We start from the raw sequence: 23,685 nt of genomic DNA on the forward strand, positions 1-23,685 counted from the left end.
TTCATTCATTTTACATTTACATATTAGTAAGACTAGTTGCTAGGAGTTTGGTAGCTCAATGAAATAACTTAAACAAATCTTCATATTTACTTAAAATTGTCAAAAGTACTATTGTATCTAAAAATGTTATACGTAAATAAATATGCAAATGCTTGATTAAAATAGTTTATAAAACCCCTCCTAACTTCCCAAAGGGCAATGATCTTTTAAAGAAATTCTTTAAAAAAATAAAGGGGAAAATTTTGATGTCGCTACTTGCATGCATTTGTGACCTTTAGATTGATAACTTTAATTGGGGTTGATTTGACCCGACTCATAACTCAAGACCCATGGATCATTCATATTGTTTGATAAGTGGATTTAAATTTGAGTTCAGATTTAAACTAATCTTGATACGGGTTTGTCAAGATAAAGTGATGGAGTGATTTATGATGAGTAATTGAGTATTTATAGGACCACTTATATATTGAGATACCCCTAAAACAAAAACAAAAAATGATGAAGTAAAATTGTGAGAACTAAACATATATGTGTATATATATATATATATATATATATATAGTTTCTAAGAGCTTTTTCTAACAAACCATCTCTCTGTAGGGACACCATCAAGAATACTCTGGAATTTGGAGTATGGAAATCTCATAAGAGACTTTGGTAGACTTTCCAGTGACAAGGAGATGCTCTAATAATACTAAAGGTCGTGTGTAAGGGTTTGTAAAGCAAACAAGAAAATATGCAACAAGTGGGTAATAAGTTCTTACGAGGTATGTGAATATATGACCCATCTAATATATTTAACAATAACCAATTACACCATGACACCACATAGCACTTAATATATGTCTAAATTTGTAATATATAAATAAACATAAAATTGATTTATTTCAAATGAAGATGATCCTTTTTCATGAAGACCTCCTAGAAAATTTTTGGCAACACTTTGAGATATATGAGCACAATACATTGAAGTTGTAACTCTTTAAAACTTTATGAGAAGTTTTCTATGGCTTGCACTAAATGAGAGTGTTAATGTTTAGACCCCTGGAAAACTCAGATTGTTTAACCTAATATATTAACCAAGTTGTTACTTAGGTTTATTAATCAAATATAGGTTAAACACACATCAATCATATCATAAACAGGAAAAAGTAAAGAACACAACAATATGATGATCTAGGAAAACCAATGAAACAATCCAGTTTCAAGGTAAAACAACTTATGGAGGATTTAACCTAAACAATCCACAAGGCAACAATTCACTAATAGAATGAAAGTTTTTACTATGGACTTAACCCTAAATCTACTGCTATCTCTTGTAGTACTTACTTACGTGACCACATATAGCTCTGAATTCATGGATTCTTCATTTATGAATTTGTTGCACACAAACACTCCTACTTATGACTTTGAGATGTCCACTTAGAGGTTTAGGTCATCAACTATAGTTGATCTTGTTGCAACAACTTAATTCCACCCGTACTTGCAATAACAATCTAAATTCTAGTATATGCTTGTTGAGTTAGAAGGTTATAGAACCTCATAAATTTCACAGGAGTAACTCATAAAACTTGAAAAACGTGTATTAGGGTTTTACTTTTATAGCTAGCAATGTTGGACCCAAACCCTAAACGTTTCGCAGGCGTTTGGGTTTTATTTAAAATCTGTAGAAATCGTGTCTCAATTGGTCGAACACACTCGATCGGTCGAGCTTAGCAGTTTCTAAATTCTTCTTTCTGCAGCTTGTATATTCTTGAATCTTGACTTGCATCAACTTGAGCGATATCTAAAAAACTCTTCAAAGACACTAAGATCTTATACTAGACTAGTTTTTGCACTCGGTTTGCCAACATACAATAAACATTTAATCCTAAATATTTAGAACCTAACAAAGAGTATATTTTTGCCAACTTTAAGTATGATTCAACCATTATAGAATTTTTTATAATCTTATCACTAGTTGATTTTTCACATATTATTGATGAAATCAAATTAAATTTAAATTCTTTCTTTTAGTGGTTTGTAAATCATACTTTTAGGGAGGCTAATTTACTACCCATAATGTAGCCAAATTGACTATTTTTTTTGGTCTTGAGGGATTGATCCCTAACTTTTTCTAACCAAAAATTTGCCGTAGGCTATAAGATAAAGAAGGGCTTGATTCATTCTTCTATATTTTGTTGTTAGTTTTCTTCTTTCAACCTAGAAACAAAAAATCAAAAAAACAAAAAACAAACACACAAACAAATATGAGAATACTAATTATTGATGAGAGATGCTATGTCCACAACATTTTTACAACAAATTATAGGTGGTTAGTTGTTATTGGTTCAAATTTGAACCTAAAACTAAGATTACTTTTTTGCCCTAATAATAACAACCAGTAACAACCTAACACTTAGGATTTGTTGTAAAAATATTGTGGACATATCATTTCTCATTGTTGATTCCTATATTTGCAGGACCTATAAGCCTACACAAAGTAAGGCACAATGTCTTTTAGGCTATTATTAATGTATGGCCCAAGCCAATGTATTTTTTTAATGGGAAAATTAGAGTGTAATATGAAGGGCAAAGAATTGGCATATTTCAGGTTTATCATGGAACCAATACATAGAATTTGCTAGAGGGGGGTTAGGAACACTTGAAAAGTAAGGAGCCTATGAGCAAGCCAATGTGCTGGCCACTAACACACAAGAAGGCACATAACCAATCTCTTGAAGACAAATCCTCTATTCTACTTTATGTTTCACAAATCACAATTTGTAATATATTTAAATTTTTTTCTAACTTTAAAATTTGGTTATTTTATAGGAAAAGTCAAATGAATATATGATAAATTGTGATTGATGAAACATAAAGTAAAACACAAAAAGTGAGACAGAGAATTTATATTCCCAATTAGCTCTATTTGCCTGAAATCTCGATCTAACCCTTTTTAACCAGCCATGAAAAGAATGTTGGCTTCATTAAATGATGTTTGGAAAGTTCCAACAAATTTATTAACAAAATCGCTAGGGGCTATTTAGCCCAAGAGGGCATGACTAAACAAGTTTAGTCAACAATTTACCAAAATCATGATAAAAGTAGCTCACCCTATACAAACAAAGCTAAATGTGGCATCTTTCTAGAAATCCATAAGCCCAAAGCTTCGATCCTTATTCAAGAACAGGTATTAGGGACGCTCTAGCCGTGCTATAAAATGTTGCTATCAAGCCATAGGCATTAATAAGCCATTACACACATACCTCACAAACCGTACTTATTCATTCAACTTAATCATAAGCTTTTGAACTATAAGAAGCAGCTTATCTTTAAATGGTCCTTGCGTATGTGGCAGCTCACTAGCTAGGGTGCTTTCTCTCTTTATCTACTTTATCATCTCCTATAATATTTTTCCTCAAAAAAAAAAAAAACTCCTATAATATTTTTTTTTCATCATTCTATGTTTCTTCACCTTATTGTATTATGACTGAAATAAAGATTCAAAATACTCTTTTGCTTTTTTTTCTCCTTAATGAGCTAGTGCCGTCGGTTGGATATTTCTTTGCCATGTAATATGCACCACTAACTCCCATTTAATACTAGAGTGAATTGTGTGTACTTGATTCCCTCTCATTTCTAGATTGAATGGCCCAAATTGTTATCATCCTAATGTTCCACATGAATTAAGTGTAAATTTAATCATGTATTTATAAGCTCTTAAGCACCCTCCTCTAGTAAATTGGTTTTCAAGAATGAGTTCTACCGTTTATAACACAATTTATCTGTCATTCCAAAATTTGATCCCAAAACTCATTTTTATGATATATACATGGTGCAATTTGACATATCTTATCTAAGACAAGCCAACTTCTAAATGGGGACTACCATTTGGCATGAATTATTTTTGTCAACTTATTTTACTATTCAGATTATTTTTGTTACTATTTATGGATCCCACCGTACTTGTTAATACTATTTATGGGTCTCACTGTACTATTTCAGCTAACTTTTATCTTTATTTATAGTACTTTTAGTAAAAAAATTTTAGTTTCAGCAAAATAAACGAGTCCCACCCTATTTGCAAAACTTTGCTACTTTTTTTTTCAACAAAAAAATTTCAATTTCAATTTCAGTTTCAGCAAAACTTTTACCTTTACTCTTTACAACATTTACAAAACATAGTAAATGAACAACACATGAAAACTCGCAATTTCATGGATTGAAAGCCATGGTCTTAGAACCATGATTTTTCCCACCCTAGTCTGCATCTGCAAGCAAGAGAAACATCATATATTACACACGGTCAAAGCTAGGTGCTGACCATCTTGGACTTGCAAATGTTTCAGAGTCAAAGGTTCTTCTAGTCTTCCTAGCAAGCAGTCTAGCACCAAGACCCAAGCTTTGCCACCTTAGAAAACGTAATATTATTATAAAAATGAAGACACTTCACAGTATATCATGATATGAGTGGGTGGCAGGTGGCAAGTTAGGATAGATATGACTCTGAGGAGCGTCTTCTTTGTTCTTCTTATTCATGCTACCACAGACTGGACTGGTCCAGCCTTTCGCACGTGAAGACGCTCCTCCTCTGCTATTATATTCACGTGTGTTATCATACTTTCATCAATACTTTTTCATGGCTTTAAACCCCCGCCAAACCTCACGTATGAATGGCGGGTCCTTATCAGATTAAGATAATTTTGGGTTTTCCATTGGCTTTTGTGAAATGAACAGATCGACTCTATTAGCTAGACTATTGTACAGTTTTTTAGTGTCTCCCTAAAAGACAATATAAATTAGTTTCTGGGGTACCAAAAAGCTAGTACAATCCAAGTCAATTATTTGGCATTTCTTGAATAAATTAAGAGCTATGGTAACCATTTTTGAGAGCTCGTATGTTGGGTCATGACCTTAAGTAGTTGACAGTTCTGTGATTATTAGAATTCTACTTGGCCTAAATATTCCTCATGTATTGTCACTGTATGACAGCAAGGGCACAACTCGGGTGAGATGAATTTAAATAATGAATTGGGCAGATTTTTCAAACATGAATTTGAGCTTGGGTCAATAAATTGAAATTCTCACCCTAACAAGCAAATTGTAAAAGCATAGGTTTGGGGGCCTCAACTTGCGAGATCTCTTTCGATTAATTAGAGCTGTGCTACCTAGCTAGTACCTACCCATATTGAAAGGGAATCAATTCGATCTATTTCTAAGGCAACTTTTTGTTTTTTTTTTTTTGAATTATTACAATATGTTGCTAATTTTATAACATGAACTCTTTACCTCTCTAGACTTCCAAGATAATTCAACAACAAAACTCTTGGCATTTGTTAATTAGAAACTAAAGCAAATTGGAAAAAAAAAAAAAAAAAAAAAAGATGAAGGAAAACTTAGGGGGGGGGGGGGGGGTGTGGGAAACGATCTATCATTATTAATTTGCAAGAGTATGTCATGGTTCACCATATAATTTGGTTGGATGAGTAATATTCCTGTCTGACTATTAGTTACATAAATTGGCAGTTCCAATTAAATTCACAGCCCATCTTTTTGGATCTTGCGTCTTTCCAGTAAATAATTTATATTTTTTAAGCCTGTTATCCCTTTAAAGAAGTATGCAAGTGCCAGAACCTCATGCTGTTTAAAAAAAAACAAAAAACAAAAAACGAAAGCTTAATTCTTTTGCTCATCCTTAATTGCTCCTACGTAATTAATTCACTAATAAAATAAGACTAATAAGTAATCGAACTGTTCTAGTCAGAAACATTAGAGAGTGGAGTCTCAATTGCAAATAAAGATATATTTATTCTCAAAATTCAAGGTGCCCGGAGCACAAGAGAGCATCACAGGTACGCAGTGATTATATAAGTACAATTATCCAAAAAGAACAAAAAGTAAGTAAAAAGTAGATTAAGAGTATTCTATGTATGTTTGGACCATTCTTCGAAAGGATGAAAATATTTTACAACTCCCCCCTCTTCTGATTTTGAGTCTGTGCTAGCCATGGACTGTAATGGTCTGTATGTCTGTAGAATTGTAAATGCCAATGTAGCTGCTGTGCTAAACTAGCTTTGGCTAATTTTGTTTAATAATATTCCCTTTTAACCAAAAAAAAAAAAAAAGAAAATATTTTACAACTTATATAATTTTGTTCAAATGTATTCAGAGTACTTCGGAAAGACACAGAAGTTTTTTTTTTTTTTTTTTTTTTTTTTTTTTTTTTTTTTTTTTCTCTTCTGTTTTTGATAATTTGATAGTTACAAGGGAGAAAGGGGATTGAAATCTTATATGTCTCAATCTAAATACTAGTAGGTAAAAACCAGTTAAGTTATAAGACTCTTAGTAGACATTAGGCTTATAATTTAATGGCATTACTCAATTTTTCTTTGAAATAAAACTTGCAATAACCCTAATGATTTTTTTTCTTGACAATTTGATATTCAAAGGTGAGTTGGGGGGGTATTTGAATCTCAATTATCTCCATTGAAAATATTAAGAAGTGTCAATTGAACTAATAATTAGTTATTGTATGTATTATAGATATAAAAATTGTAGTCTTGCTTACGTTGTAATTATTATAAATTGCATTACAATGCATTCTTTAAAAAAAAAAAAAAAAAAAAAATTGCATTACAATGGATTTGATAATAAGTAGAGGATCCTTACCTTAACTTTTTTTTTTTTTTTTTTCCTTTTTATAATTCAATAGTTATAATAAGATAAGGGTTTGAATTGTGATTGTTTTCGTTGAAAATACTAAGAACTACCAATTAAGTTATAAGACTCTTAGCTTAATTGTTAAATTTATAGAGTTGGCAAAAAACATAACAAGCTATGTTTTAAGAGACCTTTTAAGAACACAACAAAAATTTCACACCATTCGAAAATTTTACTGAATTTGTGTTGTGTTCTTAGAAGGCCTCATATTTTAACCACTTTCTAATTTATTCACACACAAAAAAAAAATGTTAATAATTCCTAAGTTGTTGTAATAGTTATGGAGGAATATCAAATCTATGCAATACTAGTAGGACTTCATTATATTCATGGGGGAAGAAGATTTTGGGAACCGGCAAATAACTATAAGTGAAAATAAACCAAAAAGAAAATGAAAGGAACAAAAATTATATTAATTTTCATTGTTTGGTTACAAAGATAAAGTAGAAAGAAAATGAAGGAAAAATCAATTTTTCTTATTCTTTATTTCTTTCTCTCCAAATTTACTCTCTTTGATAGAAAAATTGCTGGATAGTGGATACCATTGGTTTTAAATATAAAAGCACGCTCAGATTAAGCAAAGAATTGTTAAGACAAGAACTATTGTTGTTGAGACGACTTCGGGTAGTTAAGACTAGAAGAATTGTTGATTTTTTTTTTTTTTTTTTTGCTAATCTTGTTGATTTGTTATTAACTTTTGGTAATGCCCTGCAACTAAAACGATGACTAAGCTTGACACAAAAAATTCACGTACTCCCAATATAGAGTTTTTAGATGAAAAATTCCAAGATTACAAATTTTTAAGAAAAAATAATTGGTCCTTGTGTAAGTGCTGGTTAATCACTTATAGTCTACTACATCAGAAATATGATAAAAAAAATTATGAAATAATTTGTGATCTTAGAACTACTCTTTTTAAATCTTATTCATTCATTTTGAAGTGAGTGATTGAATTTTATCACGTCAATCAATATTTTAAATAAATATAAAAAAGAGATTGTCAAAGTTTGTTTAAATATTGACGATTCAACACATATATTTTAAAATAGATAAATAATATTTAAAAAACTTTATAGTGGAGCTACTTAAGAACTCCCCAAAAATCTTAATTGTCTTAATTCTTGATGGTGTTCACCAAATCTTTTTTTTTTTTTTTTTATTTAAACCAAATCCAATTTTTGAGCTGACTATAAATGTGAAGTCAACAGCATTGAATGGAGATAGAGATTATAATTCGCTCTTTTCTCCGAATTAGATAAAGGAGTCACTATTTGAAGCTAATCCATCTTTTTTTTTTTTTTTTTTGATAGGCCATCTATCTTTAATTGAAGTAAAAATATCCGGAAGGAAAAAAAAAAAAAAAAAAAAAACACGGTTACTTTTTAAACGTTTTAAGACTTAAGACTTTAAGTTCTTTACATTTGTACTAATTTTTTTCTTTTTTTGATAACTACATTTGTAATAATTTATTATTAAGAAAATGCTATGTTTATAATATTTTCACAACACTTTCATAATAAATTCCAAGTGGTAGGTTGTTATGGATTGTTATTGGTGGACAAAAAAAAAATTCCAGTTGTAAATTCAAATTATAATCAATAACAACTTACTACTTATGATTTCTTGTGAAAGTGTTGTAGAAATGTTTTGGACACGGGACGTAGCACTTCTCTTTTATTATTTTTCATAAAATTAATGTATAAGTAATAAAATTTGAAAATAATTATATAATAATACTCCATAATTTGATATTATTTTCAAGTTAAATTCTAAAGTTTGAAACACACAAGTGATTTAAAATTGTGTCATAATTTAATCATTGCGCATGTATCTAGCCCCTTCACCCTTCACCTCCCATTGCACACGTATCTAGCCTAATATTTGAATCGATACATATTAGCCCCATTAATAACCACAATTAAAAAGAATAAAAGAGTCTCTCTCATTTTCAATGTAGGATTAAACATTTTACTCATTCTTTAACTATCATATTTTTACATTTATATTGTCGTATTTATTCATTTTAATTAAATAATATTAAAATGCTCCAACAAATAACACACCTAATTTAATTAGAATTTATTTAGAGAAGACCAAACATAATTTAATAAATAAAAATTTAGTGTTAGGTTGGTTAATAATAAATAATAACAAAAACAATGTGTTTTTACTAGTTTAAATTAACCTAGTTTTGCACTATTTGTAATCCTAATACCCAAATTATATATATTCAAAGAATAGCATAGATGCCATTGGGCCTTGTAACCTAGTGGCACCCGGTTCCGTTGGTAACCTTCAGCTCTAGGGTTCTATCCCCCACATTTACCAACCAAAAAAAAAAGGATAGCATAGATAGGTGTGCCTCGATGTGGGTTGGGGGGGGGGGGGGTTATAAATCTTGGCCTTTTAAAATTAAATTCTAGCTCGATCACTAAATCATATCATATCATCATATTATATACTATATAATAAAAATTAGGTTTTGAAGTCATGCTTTCATCAAGTGGCTTCACCAAATTGCAGAATTTTTTTATAGGTTTTAAAAAATATATAATTTTTTTTTTGTCCTTATCTTATTCTCCTATAATTTCTTAGTTGATAAAAATCTTAATTTGATTTTAATCCAAATTCTTCATCTAATCATTTTCTTATTATAATTTATAAGTTGATAAAATAAAGCTATAAATGCATTTTTGGTCCCTACATTTTGGGCCGATTATCGATTTGGTTCCTAAATTATTTCGCTCTACTTTGGTCTCTGTCGTCAACCCAGTAACTGAAAAATCTGAGGTGGCAGACAGAATGTATTATGTGCACAGTAAATGTTGACGTGGCTATTTAATTAAAATAATTATCATCAAGATATTTATCTCTATTTAATTAGGATAAATATCATCTTAAATGACATATGTCAACACTTGATTTATCTAATTTAATGACATATTAATTTAGAATTTGTCACTAAATTTTGATATGGCATTTTATGATTAGCTTAAAATTTTGCCTCCTACACATGCTTTTCTATATTAACCACTATATCATACAATTTTCAATTTGTGAACACATATATATAGTGTGATTTCTATTTTGTTTATAAAATAACTAAAGATTACAATTTTTTACAAGGGAATTTATTCAAAAAAAAAAGTTAATATCTCCAAAGTTGGGGGATTTGAATCATGAATGTCTTTGTTGGAAATTGAGGTGCCAACCGATTAAGCTACAAGATTCTTAGTAAACTTATTGAAATATTGGAGAAAATTAATAATAAGTTGCACTGCACATTGTGCAGAAATTTAGCTAGTTAAAGAAAAATGAAAAAAGAATAAATGTAGACGATGATGAAGCACTACGACCAAATGAATCCCTTAAACCAAATTGGACAAAACTCACCATCCAACAGCAGTACCAAAAAAAAATATAAATAAATAAATAAAAATTAGGGAAACCCGAAAAGTGAAGGTATCTATAATCTCTCATATATGTTTTTTTTTTTTTAAGTTGTTGTCATCTTTGTTGCTTGTTTTCTAAATTCAATTATCCAATTAATTACATCTTCGAAATTTACAGATTTGTCTAATTTCAGACTTCAATTATGAAATTATATCATTTGAAATTTACACATTTGTCTAATGACATAACTGCAATATCTAATGAGTAACGAACTCTTAATTTGAATGTCCACTTTTAATTATTTCTAAAATATGTGGATAAATATGAAGTATGGAATGAGATATACATAAGAGAGGTGCTTTCAATTTGATTATTTTATCTGTTACATTTTTATTTCATTCCAATTTATCTTTTAACTATTTGTCAAAATACTTGTTTTTTATTTTTTATTTATTTTAAATCTGTATTGATTGAAGATAGATTAAGAATAAAAAATATTTTAATAAAAAGATAAAAAGATAAGGTGTAAAATACTAAAATAATAACAACCCTCAAATATTTCTAACTCCAGTCTCCATGTCCACCTTTTATGCATATTTCTAACTGTTAAATTCTGCTCATGCTTTTATGCATATTTCTCACTGTCAAATTCTACTACATGAGTTTAACAGCACAAGTATATCCCAAGACAGGGTCTGCTCGTAGATAACTTGGACAATTGACAAATACCCTTTTGTAACAATAATCATTGATGGTAGTGCTAGGAGATTTTCCTGATCAGTAAACATTTTGAGAGATGTATTAGGTAAGTGGATGCTAGGATTTTTTCTTCATCTTGAAATCATATCGAGCTTACAAACTTCATTCTCGATTGTATATCCCCATTGCAGTGACAATGGAAGGTGCAAATTAGACATATGTGGAGTACTCAACAAGAACAAGAAGTCTCCTATATGATTCTTGCCCTACTTTTCATTTCGATGGTTTATTTTACGACTTTATAGGTTTTTCTTCTTATGGATAATAATTAGTGCACACACACTCTGAAAATTGTGATTCCAAGTCATGATTTCAGTGCAAAATCTTTCACATTTTTTAATAGAAAAAATATTAAAATTTTTTTAATTTAAAAAAAAAAAAAAAAGCCTCCGAGGCTAATCTCTTACTACCAAAAAAGTGAAAAACAGAATATGTAAGCAATTGAAGATTTGAAATAGATTGTTATGTATGTACTATAGGTGTATAACCCGTATAGTAAATACCTAACCGCTAATTAACGCCCTCATTTTGGCGGCACCAAAGACGCTAGTCCCCCTTACCTCTTACACTTTAGTTTCGCACGCTCCCACTTACTATAGAGTCAGTTTATCACTTCTAAAAACAAATACCCACTTCCTGATTTCTCTGTTTCTGTTTCATTCTCTTAGAATTCGGATGAAACATAGCAACAATGGGGATCTCCGACACTCCGTTTTCTCCACGTAATCTCTTGTGCCAAGAAAACCCAGATGCTTGCTTTAAAGAACAACAGCAAGAAGAAAAAGAGGACGACCCATGTTTGTTTCCAGAGAGTGAAGATGAGTACTATATTCAATGCTTGCTTCAGAGAGAAACTATTGCTTTTGGATCCAAAAGCTGCTGTGCTGGTTTCTCCAACACAACCTCATCCTCGTTGAAGCGTGTTCGTTTGGATTGCATTGAGTGGATTTTCAATGTTTGTTTCTGTAAAGCTCTTTTCTTTTTTCTTTTCACCTTTTGTGTTCTTAGCTTAAAAAGATAATAAATACTGGAACCAACTCTTCAAATTTGTGTTTCAGACTCGGGCATCGTTGGATTTCCGATTCCTTACTGCTTATTTGTCCGTGACTTACTTTGATCGGTTTTTTTCAAAGAAACCCCTTGGTGTAAGCAAATTTCTTTAACTTTTTGGCTAATGAGTCTTTCATGTTTGCTAAATTAGCGTAATGCTAAAATGCTTTTTGTTGTTTATGTAGGATTGGATGATTTGGGCTATTCGATTATTATCCCTGGCATGTTTATCTTTGGCAGCAAAGATGGAGCAATCTACAGTGACGCCACTATCGGCATATAAGTTACAAGAATATGATTTTAACAACCAGCAGATTCAGAGAGCAGAGCTATTGGTTTTGAGTACTTTGGAATGGAAAATGGATTCAATAACTCCTTTTTCTTATATGAATTACTTCATCAATAAGTTCTGTGGGGAATCTAAACCGGAAGGATTGTGGTCTAGAGTTGCGGAACTTTTTATGGCTGTCACAAAAGGTATGGCAAAATTAATCTTTCATTGAATGCATTTAATCTTGGCATTAAATATTGGGTGCAAATTGTTTTGTGAGGTTACTATGTTTGTATTTACCAAGTTGAATTCTTTTATGCAGAGATTAATTTAATGGATCATCGACCATCTATTATAGCGGCAGCTGCAGTGTTAGTAGCAATCGATGCTCAACTAACAAAAGAAGCAGTGGAACTCAGGATAAGACCGATTGCATTGTGGGGGTCTCAAGAAAATGTGAGATTTCATTATTAGTATTGAAAGATTAATCTTTCATTGAATGCATTTAAACTTGTGCATTGAAAATGGATATCTTAGAATTTGAAAATTAAAGAACATTACAAAGTTTTGGACTTTTAGTTATGTTTTTTTAAGCTGATTTATATTATATATTGCTCTGCAACAGGAACATATTTTTTCCTGTTACAATATGATGCAGGACATAGAGAAGCGAATAGTTAAGGCACCCGCATCAGTAGTTCCCCCGCATTCTGCTGCTGGCACTAGAAGAAGACTTAATTTCAATGAGCAACATTGCCCGGTAAAGAGAATCCACCGGTCATAGATAGCGAAATTGATCTTCCTAGCAAAAATTGATTTGTGTTTTTTTGATTGCTTTATAGGGATGTTTAGATTGAGAGTTGATTCTTGATATTAGATTGTATACAAGTGTCATGAGTGTTTCTACCAACTCATGGTATGATTTGGAATCGATGATTGGGATTCCATTTTCCAACAAAAAAAAAATTACCCAACAAAAGTTTTTGCCAGTGACAAAAGAAGATAGAGAAAAAGAGAAGTAAATACATAAAAAGAAATAACTTTAGCCTATACAGTAAGAAGTGAGAAGCTGACTGTGAAGTGTGAATGTCCAGAGGCCATTAAGGATGAAGTGAAGACCAAGAGAGTGCCAGAAGGCCATTGAAGACTGTTTGCCTATAGTGATTCTCAGTAGTGTTTGCTTTCTTGAATGTTATACCACTTTCTTGCCAACTTTTTTTTTCAATTGGTTGTATTTTTTTTTTTTCCACTCTTTTCTCCCTTTTTTGTTATGACAGGAAATTTTTTTTGTATACATCACTTGCCACCCTAACTTTTGATGGGGGGCTCGGGATGCTCCTATGTCTTTCAAAAGGCTGAAAGCCATAAGGAATGAGGAATTGTTTTTGGTTGATTTGATACATCTGTGTTGCATTTGGGCCATTATAAAGTATATAAAGTTGAATGTGATTATATTTGCTTGGAATGTTGGGGGTTCCTTTTGATGAGTGGGAAAGCTTCCCTTTTCCTTTTAGTTTGCACTGTTTTGGGGGTCGTGAAACTCCAATTATAGGAATTGGAAATCAAGAAGGATATAGTGGTGATAATACTATAATTCAAGTGCATTTACAACAATATTAGAATGGTTGGCCAGATATATACTATATAGTTAATCAAACCAAATCATTTTGGCTTTAGCTCAGGTTGTGAAGCAGGTGGTGGCGGTGGGGTAGATACGAGGTCCAGAACTTGTAAAGCTATAAAAATAAGTGACTAAATTGGAGGTAGCTTTCCTGAGGAATGCTTGCAATCAACCTTGAAATAACAGTGTCTGATTGAAAATGGATTGTGCAGCATATCTGTTTATTGTATAAAATGTTATTGTATCACAAAATATTAATTGTATAGCAAGTAGGTACATTAAAAAGTGACCTACTTATTGCAATCATAAAAATTGACCAATATACAGGTTTCAAATAAAGATTGATCATTCCCAAAGTTGAGTTCTTACAGTTTTATATTCTCCTATAAACTTATAAAGTTTGTGAACTTTAGAAAAGTATCCCAGATAGCCTAATTGAAAAACATCCATATTGTCATTAGAGGCCACTTTTCTTGAAAATGCTTACTAATGCTCCCTAGGCCATTGTTTTCAACGACAAATATGAATGCTGCTATTTGCTCCCTAGTCCCTTCATTGATGGACGTAGTAGGACCCAGCCTATCATCATGAAGTTAGAGACCCCTTGTTTAGGGTACGGTGGGGGACGGAACATGAGGCATAAGATTCATAGCAAAATGGTGTCAGAGGCTCCACTCCTCCACATGCCTTCTTGGGGATCATAGGGCATCCAGTCTGGCATCGTACAACATTGTAGTTTAGCTTGCAGCAATTACCCTATGCATACCTCACTCTTTACTGTTTCATCTGCTTCAAAGGCCTGAGCCAAATCAACCTGATTGACAAATGAAAAATTTGCAGCTGTTATAGTGAGCGTTTGGGGTGGGCTGAAAGTGGCGTTTTAGTGTTCTGGGGTTTTTTTTTTTTTTTTTTTTTTGGTGCGTGAACAGTAAAATCACTGTACAGGAGACAAAAATACTGTTCACGCACTGTTCACATATTTAAAAATTATTTTGCTACAGTGTTTTCAGTTTTCAGTTTCAGTAACAATAAGTTCAATTCAAACGGACTTTATTAACTAGAGTCCATTCATTTGTAGTCTCTTTACTTAACGGTTTAGTTTATCAAGCAATTAGGATTTTTTTCTTTTTAAAATTTTTAAGAAAAAGAATATATTAAGAAGGAACAAGAGAGGATCATAACTCATCTTCAACTTCTGAAACAAGAACCCAAGAAAGAAGAGAGGAGATGGAGATGGGCCCATCCCAATTACAAAAGACCGCCCAACGGGCTAATTTGTAAGGCAAAAAATTAACATTTCTAGAGACAAAAATAAAATCGGAACCAGAGAGAGAATCTAAGGCTCTATTCAATTAGGAATCACACTTCATGAAGCGGAGGTTGTTGATATTTGATTCAAATCCCTTCCCTCTCTTTCCATAGGATTAAAAACTCACTCCTCCAAAATAAATGGGGATTATTTATCAACTTTAGAAGTCAGAGTTTATGCTAAGAATAAATGTAATAAGAGAATCGAAGGCTGCAAAATAGTTTTTTTTTTTTGGTCTCGTGGTCATGTATTGCCCTGTTAGTGAAAACTGAAAAAGGCTTTCAGGCATATTTTGGAACTTCTATACATGGAGTACGCATTTATTGGATGTTATTATTATTCATGAAATAAGATCACAACAACGCCAATGAAGCTGTCACTCGAACAATTATGGTTCCAAAGATTCTTACTACTACTTATTATGATTATATAAACTAGTAAGTGATATAGCATGCGTGCTTCTATACAATTAGAAGCAACATAAGAATATATTTGATTGGAAAAAAAAGATTGCAAAAGTCACTTTAGAAAGGTAGGTTTGCAATATAACACACAAGGTAAGAAAGCCTGCTAACATTATGAAAGGTTTTGACCCTGATGCAACCATTCAATTAAGAATTGGATGCTCCTAATCGAGACGATTACACGGAATAGACTTAAACTTAAAACAAAGTGTTGATAATGTGGATGATTTTACCCTCTGAAATGCCTAAACAAAAAGTGCTAAAGCTGTTGTAGGACCACATTTAACATCTACATCATACAAAAATTGTGGTTTTCTGTCATTTGAGGAATTCTTTTGTCCTGATTAAGAGAAGGATGAACTTGGACAACTGGAGAGCATGGAGGCGACCAAAAATATTAATATTTTACACGATTATGTGACTTCAGAATGCATATATAACACAATTAATATTTTTACCCTGTTGAAGGAAAAGTGCATGCACCGGTGTTTTACACGTTCTAATTAAAGCGCACACAAACTCTTTTACTTTAACTAAACCTTACTGTTTTGGCTCTTTTTCATTTCTATAGCCAGAAAAGTATTTTGTAGCTGCTCATGCTCTAGCCAACTAAGGCAAGTATCCAGCAACTCATACGGGGCCAAGTGACCTTTTTCAAAGGACCAAAAAAGGATGAAAGGAAAAAAGCAGAACCAAAGCCTGGAATGCACACCTTCTTTTTTTTTTTTTTTTTTTTTTGGGGGGGGGGGGGGGGGTGTGAAGTGTGATTCGTGGTGCAAAATTTCAGGTCGTGGTGTTTGAACATGGTGGTTGAGGCTCAGGTCAAATTAGATTTGATCAATTGGGCCGAGACAAACTTCTTACCTACCCAATGCCACACCAACTACATTGCTTGGCCCGGCTCATTTGTGACCCAACTCATAAACCCATACAAAATGCATAACATTTAAGGCCACACCCTTCTCCTTTATTTGGATCAACAGACAAATCATAGTCGTAGGAATAAATGAGTTTCCACTTCCACACCCAGATTTAAGGGTGTGCAGCAAAACTGACCCCATCCAATTCAACTCGTTAAGTTGAGTCAAATTTTAGGGGTTGGTTGGATTGTCTTTTTCTTTTCTTTTTTTTAACCTGGTTGGATGCAAGTTAGCAAATTCACAAATCTATTTAATTCGACCCGACCCACTTATATTTAATATATATTTAAAAAATATATTATATCATTTTATATCATTTACTCTTTTGTATATCAACTAAGTTAAGATAGAATCGTGGGTTCCTGTTAATTCAACTGATAAAGTCTTTGATAGTTGTATAAGAAATCTGAGGTTCACCAAAAACTGATTGATGTCTTAATCTGATAATAAAGAGCTATCATAAGAAACGGACGCTATATGTTGAAATTTTCTATAAAAAAAAAAAAGTTGAGATAGAACTATATGATATCCTACTAACTTTGAAGTACTTATAAAATAGTTTGTGTTGGTTTGTTACCATGCACATGTTTATTAGGTTATAAATTTGTTTTTATATTGGTATTATTCTAATAATCCATTAAAAAAAAGTTGACCAATCTGATCCAAGTAAGTTGGACCCTACATTGGGTTGGATTTTATCCAACCCGGCCTAAGCACATCCTACGGGCCAGATCATTTCTATCCAGGCCTTTCATTTGTCAGTCACTAGAAAATCCGTCACAGCCCGTAACTCCATCGTTTCCGCCCAAAATTCAAAACGAACGGTAGCTTCACTCAGTTCCCTCCCTCCCACTCCCACCCCTCTCAAAAAACAAAAAAACAAAAACAGAAAAAACATTTTGAAAAAAAAAAAAAAAAACAATCAGAGTCAGTAAATGGAGAAGCGACTCCGTTCCTCTCTCCAATCCTCAGCCGAAGAGTTCCTCTCCTTAGCCCAAAAACAAAGCCTCAAATCCTCAAAACCCATTCTCAAATCCCTAATTCACAAAATCACTCCCAATTCAGACCTCTCTTCCTCTCTCCCCATCTCTCTCCACCGCTCCATTTCTCACTCCATCGAATCCTTCCAGAAGCTTCTTCAACCTAACCCTAGAAGAAGCCCTAACCCTAGCCCCTCCAAGTCCCCTCCTACAAAGCGACCCCGAAGATCTTCGCGCCATTCCAAGACGCCGGTGGAGCCCGAACCGGACCGCCATGAATTCGATGTTGGCAAAGAAAAGAAGAAGCTTTTCAAGGACCTTGAAATTCTCGCTCATATCGCGGTTCTATGCGTCGCGCACCCCAAAAAGGCGTTCTCGCCGTCCGATCTGCTCCCCGGAGTTCGCGCATTGCACGATAATTTGATTCTCTTTGATTCGGAGTCGGTTCTGATATCGGAGATAGCGAATTTGTGCGAGGAGTGGTGGAAGGAGAATTTGCCTGGGCGAGAGACTTTGATTTCTCAGTCTCTACCTTTCTTGCTGTCCAAGTCACTGACGTTGAAGAGGAAAGTGGATCTTCACAGAGTGTATTCGCTTCGCGAGGCGTTTGCTTTGTTCGATTATGAGGACGAGAGCATCGAGGACTTGAAGCTCTTGCTGATTCGGTGCGTGATTGCGCCGCTATATTTGAAAACCGACGATGGGAGGCGGTTCTTGGCGTTTGTGTTTGGGCTGAGCAATCAGCTTGTGAAGGAAATGTTGGCTATTATTCGGTCTCAGATTCCGTTTGGGCGTAAATCGATGCTTGAGGCGTTTGGGGATATACTGTTTCGGGCTTGGAAAGCCGCAGAAGGGGATTCCAAGGATGAGCTTGAGGATGGTTTTTTGCAGGGTTTGATTGATGGTGCGATACACGCGAGTTCACCAGCATTGGCTGCATCTATTAGGAGGGTTTTGGGAGGGTTTATAAGCCAGCGGACCACCGAGGGGGTCGAGAAACTTCTTTTTAGGCTTGCTGAGCCAGTGATTTTTCGGTCTCTACAGGTAGCTGTTTTCCTTCTTTAGTAAATTTCTGATTGTTGAAGATAGTGTTCATGAATTATATGATCCTGTGATAATATAGTGGGGATGATAGTTAATAGTTTAATATATTTGTATGCCATAATGATTGAATATAGTGATATAATTTAGACTTCTTGGCAAATGAAGTCGTTAATTTGATGTAGTCAATGATATCATTACTTGTCCGCATAGTCTAGGAGACCAGGTAGCAAGCATATTTAAAGCATTTCATGAAAAAGACTGTGTACTACACATTCCTCGTACCTAAATATGGGTCCCATATGTAGTATATTGGATGCACTGAATAATTTTCACCATGTGAAGGACGCTTCCATAATTGCCAGAGAATCTGGTTGGGATTAAATTGGTATCCTGTGTTTGTTGGATTAAGTACCTCAGAAGCAGTTTTGTATTAACTAGTGAATTCCTGGGCCTGGTTGGTCTTTGTGGTCAACAAATCAACAATATGTTGGTTTAGCAGGGTCTCTACTCACAATTTTATTTGATATCTCAAATCTATCTGATTCATGGGTTGTTTTGAATCAACTTTCATTTGACCATGCCATGTTTCTGTTCAACAGGTTGCAAATTCTAATGTTCGCCAAAATGCATTGCATTTGCTTTTGGACATGTTTCCTCTAGAAGATCCTGATAGCACAAAAGAGGTGAAAGATACATTACTAGATAAACAGTTCTTTTTGTTGGAGAGATTACTTGCGGATGATTGTCCGGATGTAAGGGTAGTGGCAGTGGAAGGTTCCTGCCGCATCCTTCATTTATTTTGGGAAATCATACCTTCAGCATCCATAACAAAGACAATTACGAAAATTTTTGATGACATGTCACATGATATATGCATTGAGGTTAGGCTCTCCACATTGAATGGTATCATTTACTTGCTTGGAAATCCCCAATCTCATGAAATTCTTAAAGTGCTTCTACCAAGATTGGGGCATCTAATGCTGGATAACGCCGTTTCCACACGAGCAGCTGTTGCAGATCTCCTCCTTCTTATAAGGGATATTCGAAATTTTCAGTTTCATAAGGTATACTGTACTCTTTAAGATCAAACACCATTCTGCAGTGGTTGTTTCTGATGCCTTTATCCATATTGGTTGGTTGATTATGTTCTCTATATTTCTCTGCAGGTGGTAGGGCTGGATGTCTTGTTATCTACTCTTGCGAATGATCAACCTCTTGTTGCTCAGAAAATCACAAAATTGCTTATACCATCATACTTTCCCTCAAAAGTACCTATTGAAGAGGCATGCAGTCGCTGCATTACACTAATAAAAAGGTCTCCCATGGCTGGAGCAAGGTTTTGTGAATTTGCTGTATCAGAAGGGGCATCCCTTAAGTCTCTCATGGAACTCGATAGAGTATTCATTAGTTTGATCTTGTCACCTGATAAGCTAGATGCAGATCAAATGGAGGGTTTACTTGTTGCTGCATCCTACCTTTGCAACAGCCTAGCAAGTGAGCCATGTTACAAACGTGCTCTAAACAAGTTACTTGACGGTGAAAAAGTGAAGTTCTTGTTTGCTGCTGCCTCTACTGCATGTGCTCAATCTTCTGTAATTAAAATCGTTTCCACCATTTCTCCAGATGATGCAGCTGGGCTTTTTGAAGAATGCATGGGTTTGGTTACTAATTGTAGTGGTATATCAGATAATGTGGAAAGGCAAGCCGAAGTGAGGTCTGCTCACAAGTTGTTCCTGTCTTGTGATGGATTTGATGATATGTTTGAAGCTCTAACAGTGCGTTTGCAGAAAACTGCCTACCGTTGCCATATAAAATTTGGAACTGAAATACCAAAGAACAGTTTTTCCTCCACAAAAAGGAAGAAATCTATGTCTTCTGGAAAAATTTCAGCTAAATGGAAATGTGTCGGTGGAAAGAAGGCATTTGACTTTGAGAAGGATTATTCCATTGCTGTTGGAATAGCGTGGCAAATCAGGGACTTGCTTACATCAGAGGATTCTCGGAAGGCTATATTGGGGTCTCAAACTCTAGAACTGTCATTTATTGCTTTAAAGATCATATCTGAAGTCAGCATTGTGCAGTGCATGCATTGCGAATACATGGACACATCTCCCATTCTGGCATATACAGTTCTTGCTCTGCATATGACTCTTCAAAATGTTAGCATAAATAGTCAAAAAGATTGTGGTACTAGGAACAATAGTACTGATTCCTCAAGATCACTTCTGGAGGCAAGTATTTTAATTTATTTTTAATGCTGGTTTTGAACACTCAGAAATATGTTGTCGCTGATGGGCTCCTAAGTCCTAACCCAATTTTCTGTTTCAGCTGACAGTGTTGGAACAGACAATGGATCACATGCTAAACTGTACAGAGAAGCTACTTGGAGCAGGTGACTCTGGAAAGTACAGCAAATTACCCTCAGAACTTGGGCAAGCTAACAGTAAGACAGCCAGTAGCCATCGACGAGGAAACAAAGAACCTCAAACAGATGCCTCTAGTCCAAGTGCTCATGGTAAGCAATTATGGATAGGTCACAAATTGCTGAGATTTTATGCACATATGGAAGTTGGTTGTTAGTTCTATCATATGACGTGATGAAAAGTACTTTTTTGACACTTCTTTCTGGTGATATAGAGATAGATCTTTGGATAACTTCAGATGATGTATGCAAACAGTATTAGTGTTTGGTTTGTAACAGAAAGGTAGTGGTATGAACCGACTCCATATAATGTGACTGCTGCACATGTCATCCCTACTTGGACTATTATTGTCAATTACTGGCTCTCTCCCCATTGGAGTTTGTGGTTCAAACCTTCGAAATTACCAGCAACACTTGAGTCTAGAGAATTGATGAGGATAGATTTTTAATTTTGTTTTTCAGGATCATGAGGATGGCTATGATAGTGGTAAGCGCAGTTGCATATTTAGAATTCAGTATTCTTAAACATTTCTTGGGCTCATTTGTCACTCTCTCCAGTCTTATGGCAAAGACTATTGAGTCCTCGTGTAGGTTAGTAAAAAAAGGTTGTACTCAAATACATAAAGCTCTCCCACTTCTATGGGGTCTAGCAGAGGGGATTTGTAGGCAGCATTTTTTTTTTTTTTTTTTTTTTGAGAATTTGATTCTCAGACTTGAACTTGTAACATGCCACTTTGGGTGGGAGGCATTTGCCATTGCATCAAGGCTCGAACCTCTTGTTTAGTAATAATCCAGAAAAGAAATTTTTTTCTTTTACAAATATTTTGTTCATTGTGTTTGACAATAGAAAGTATAACATTAACTGCCACTCTTCTATAGTAGAGGTAGGAAATGCTCATTGTAGTTGAGTACTTATATCACATTGGACAATTTGGTAGTTATTTCTCTCGTATTCCAGTCATTCTGGAAAGCTGTATAATTTTTAAACTATGATGAGTTTAGAAAAAGGTCTTACTTTCACCTGCATGTGCACTATGTTTTTCTATAAATTAAATCATATTTTAGTTCTTTGTTGTAGTGCTGTCTTATATATAAGTGACTAAGGGTCGCACAACCACAAAAGAGCTCTAATGCTCTTTTTTTTTTTTGGGGGTGGGGGTGGGGGGGGGGGGAAGAATGGGGTGTCTGGAAAGCCACTAAAAAGGAGCTTTATTAAAAGGTCCTTAAAGCTATGGCTAAAGATGAAATTTGAAACTTTTAGGAAAAAGCTCTACAATTCACTGTTCATGTTTTATAAATTCAGAACTTTAAAGAACTATTCCCTGTAATTTGCCAAGCACTCAAAGCTTTATTACTAATACTCAATGTTTAAAGCTTTCACGACATTGCCAGATGAGCACTAATAGTTTTGTAATTTCTTGTAGCTTCTCCCAATATTGAACAAAAAAGAGTACTAATTAAAGTGAAGATGCTTACTGCAAGTCTCAAGTTCATGGTTGATGCCGCTATGATGGGTTTTCTTTCCCACTATTATGGACAGTTGTTAAAGTTCACATCAAGATATGTACAATACATCATTTCCGCTTTAGGGCAACAATCTCAAGACCGATTTCAGTTTGAGGAGGAAGATTTGAAAGATATAGTTCTGTGTGTGAAGAGCTCCTTCACCTATGCAGCGAAGTTGCTTAATCTAGTTCACAGAGCTGTCAGTGAAGCTTCACCACTTCCTCCAGAAGCTTTTGATGTTGCCAACAATTTGCTTGATCTAATCACCTCAATTGAATTACACATGGGCTCTGGTAAAGCAGCAAGTCTTGTTGCCGCAGCAAAGCCTTGGTTGCCCGATTTGATTCTGGCATTAGGATCCGTGAACATACTGAAAGAGACTCAAGGAGAAGGGATTGATTTTCATGCATCTGATCGCATTAAGGTCCATTTTCCATCATGGCTTTTGAGTTTAGCAAGGACTGAGCTTAGTGAAATGAGTGAAGTTGGCCCAGAAAAGGATGATGATGGCAGAGTTTCTGAATCCGAGGACTTTTTAGTTTTCAAGAAACTTCTTGGAATGATTGTTACATTGCTAAAAGGAAATCCTAACGTACTGGATGCAGTTGGGGTGATTTTCTTAACTGGCTCAGTACTTGGGCTTGAAAGGAAAGACTTTGGGTTGGTATTGGGACTCTTACACTTTGTTTGTATGAAGTTATTTAGTCGAGATGACAAAGAGTGGGGTGATATGATGTTGGCTTCTCTGCAAGAAATCTATCCTCAAATAGAGAGAGAACTGGAAGAAGAAAATGACGAAGATGGAAGGCAGAAATTACTTAGTGCAAAGGAGTTACTTGAACGTGTTTGGATGTATCATATTTATGAAACAGGGAGGGTTACAATGATGGAAGAGTAGACGGACTTCTAATTTTATGAGAGGAATATGTGCTCTGATCTTTTTTTTAATAATTATTTTTATTCAAAGAAAATCAAAATATGATGCATGATTTTTTATCTAGCTGATTGGCTCAAGAAAGGACCAAATCTCAAAGGGTTCTGATCAATATCAGTATCAATATCAATATATTAATAAGATAAGGTGAAACTTTTCAAATTCTTTCTTCCAATTTTGAAAATTTAACTATTAGATCGCACGTTTTCTATGATTTTAACACGTATGTTAAATTTCATTCAAATTAGATGTCATTTATTATCTAATAAAAAACTTATTTTTAATGCATAATTTTAGATAAAAGAATTAC

The 23,685-nt window shown here is 33.9% G+C and overlaps 2 protein-coding genes across 2 annotated transcripts; both read left to right on the plus strand.

The window, feature by feature from the left end:
* The first annotated feature begins 11,372 nt into the window (after nucleotides 1-11,372).
* Nucleotides 11,373-13,658, plus strand: LOC126732895 (cyclin-D5-1). The gene is made up of 5 exons (XM_050435951.1): nucleotides 11,373-11,809; nucleotides 11,913-11,999; nucleotides 12,090-12,381; nucleotides 12,498-12,631; nucleotides 12,801-13,658. Exons 1-5 carry the CDS (start codon nucleotides 11,546-11,548, stop codon nucleotides 12,957-12,959), a joined length of 936 nt encoding a protein of 311 aa, XP_050291908.1. The 5' UTR covers nucleotides 11,373-11,545; the 3' UTR covers nucleotides 12,960-13,658.
* Nucleotides 13,659-17,365: 3,707 nt separating this feature from the next.
* LOC126732896 (uncharacterized) lies at nucleotides 17,366-23,537 on the plus strand. The gene is made up of 5 exons (XM_050435952.1): nucleotides 17,366-18,513; nucleotides 19,113-19,577; nucleotides 19,680-20,744; nucleotides 20,842-21,028; nucleotides 22,360-23,537. The coding sequence occupies exons 1-5, from the start codon at nucleotides 17,425-17,427 to the stop codon at nucleotides 23,337-23,339; spliced, it is 3,786 nt and encodes a 1,261-aa protein (XP_050291909.1). The 5' UTR covers nucleotides 17,366-17,424; the 3' UTR covers nucleotides 23,340-23,537.
* The last annotated feature ends 148 nt before the right edge of the window (nucleotides 23,538-23,685 follow it).

This window comes from Quercus robur, chromosome 6, assembly GCF_932294415.1.
Source record: "Quercus robur chromosome 6, dhQueRobu3.1, whole genome shotgun sequence".
Lineage (NCBI taxonomy): Eukaryota > Viridiplantae > Streptophyta > Magnoliopsida > Fagales > Fagaceae > Quercus > Quercus robur.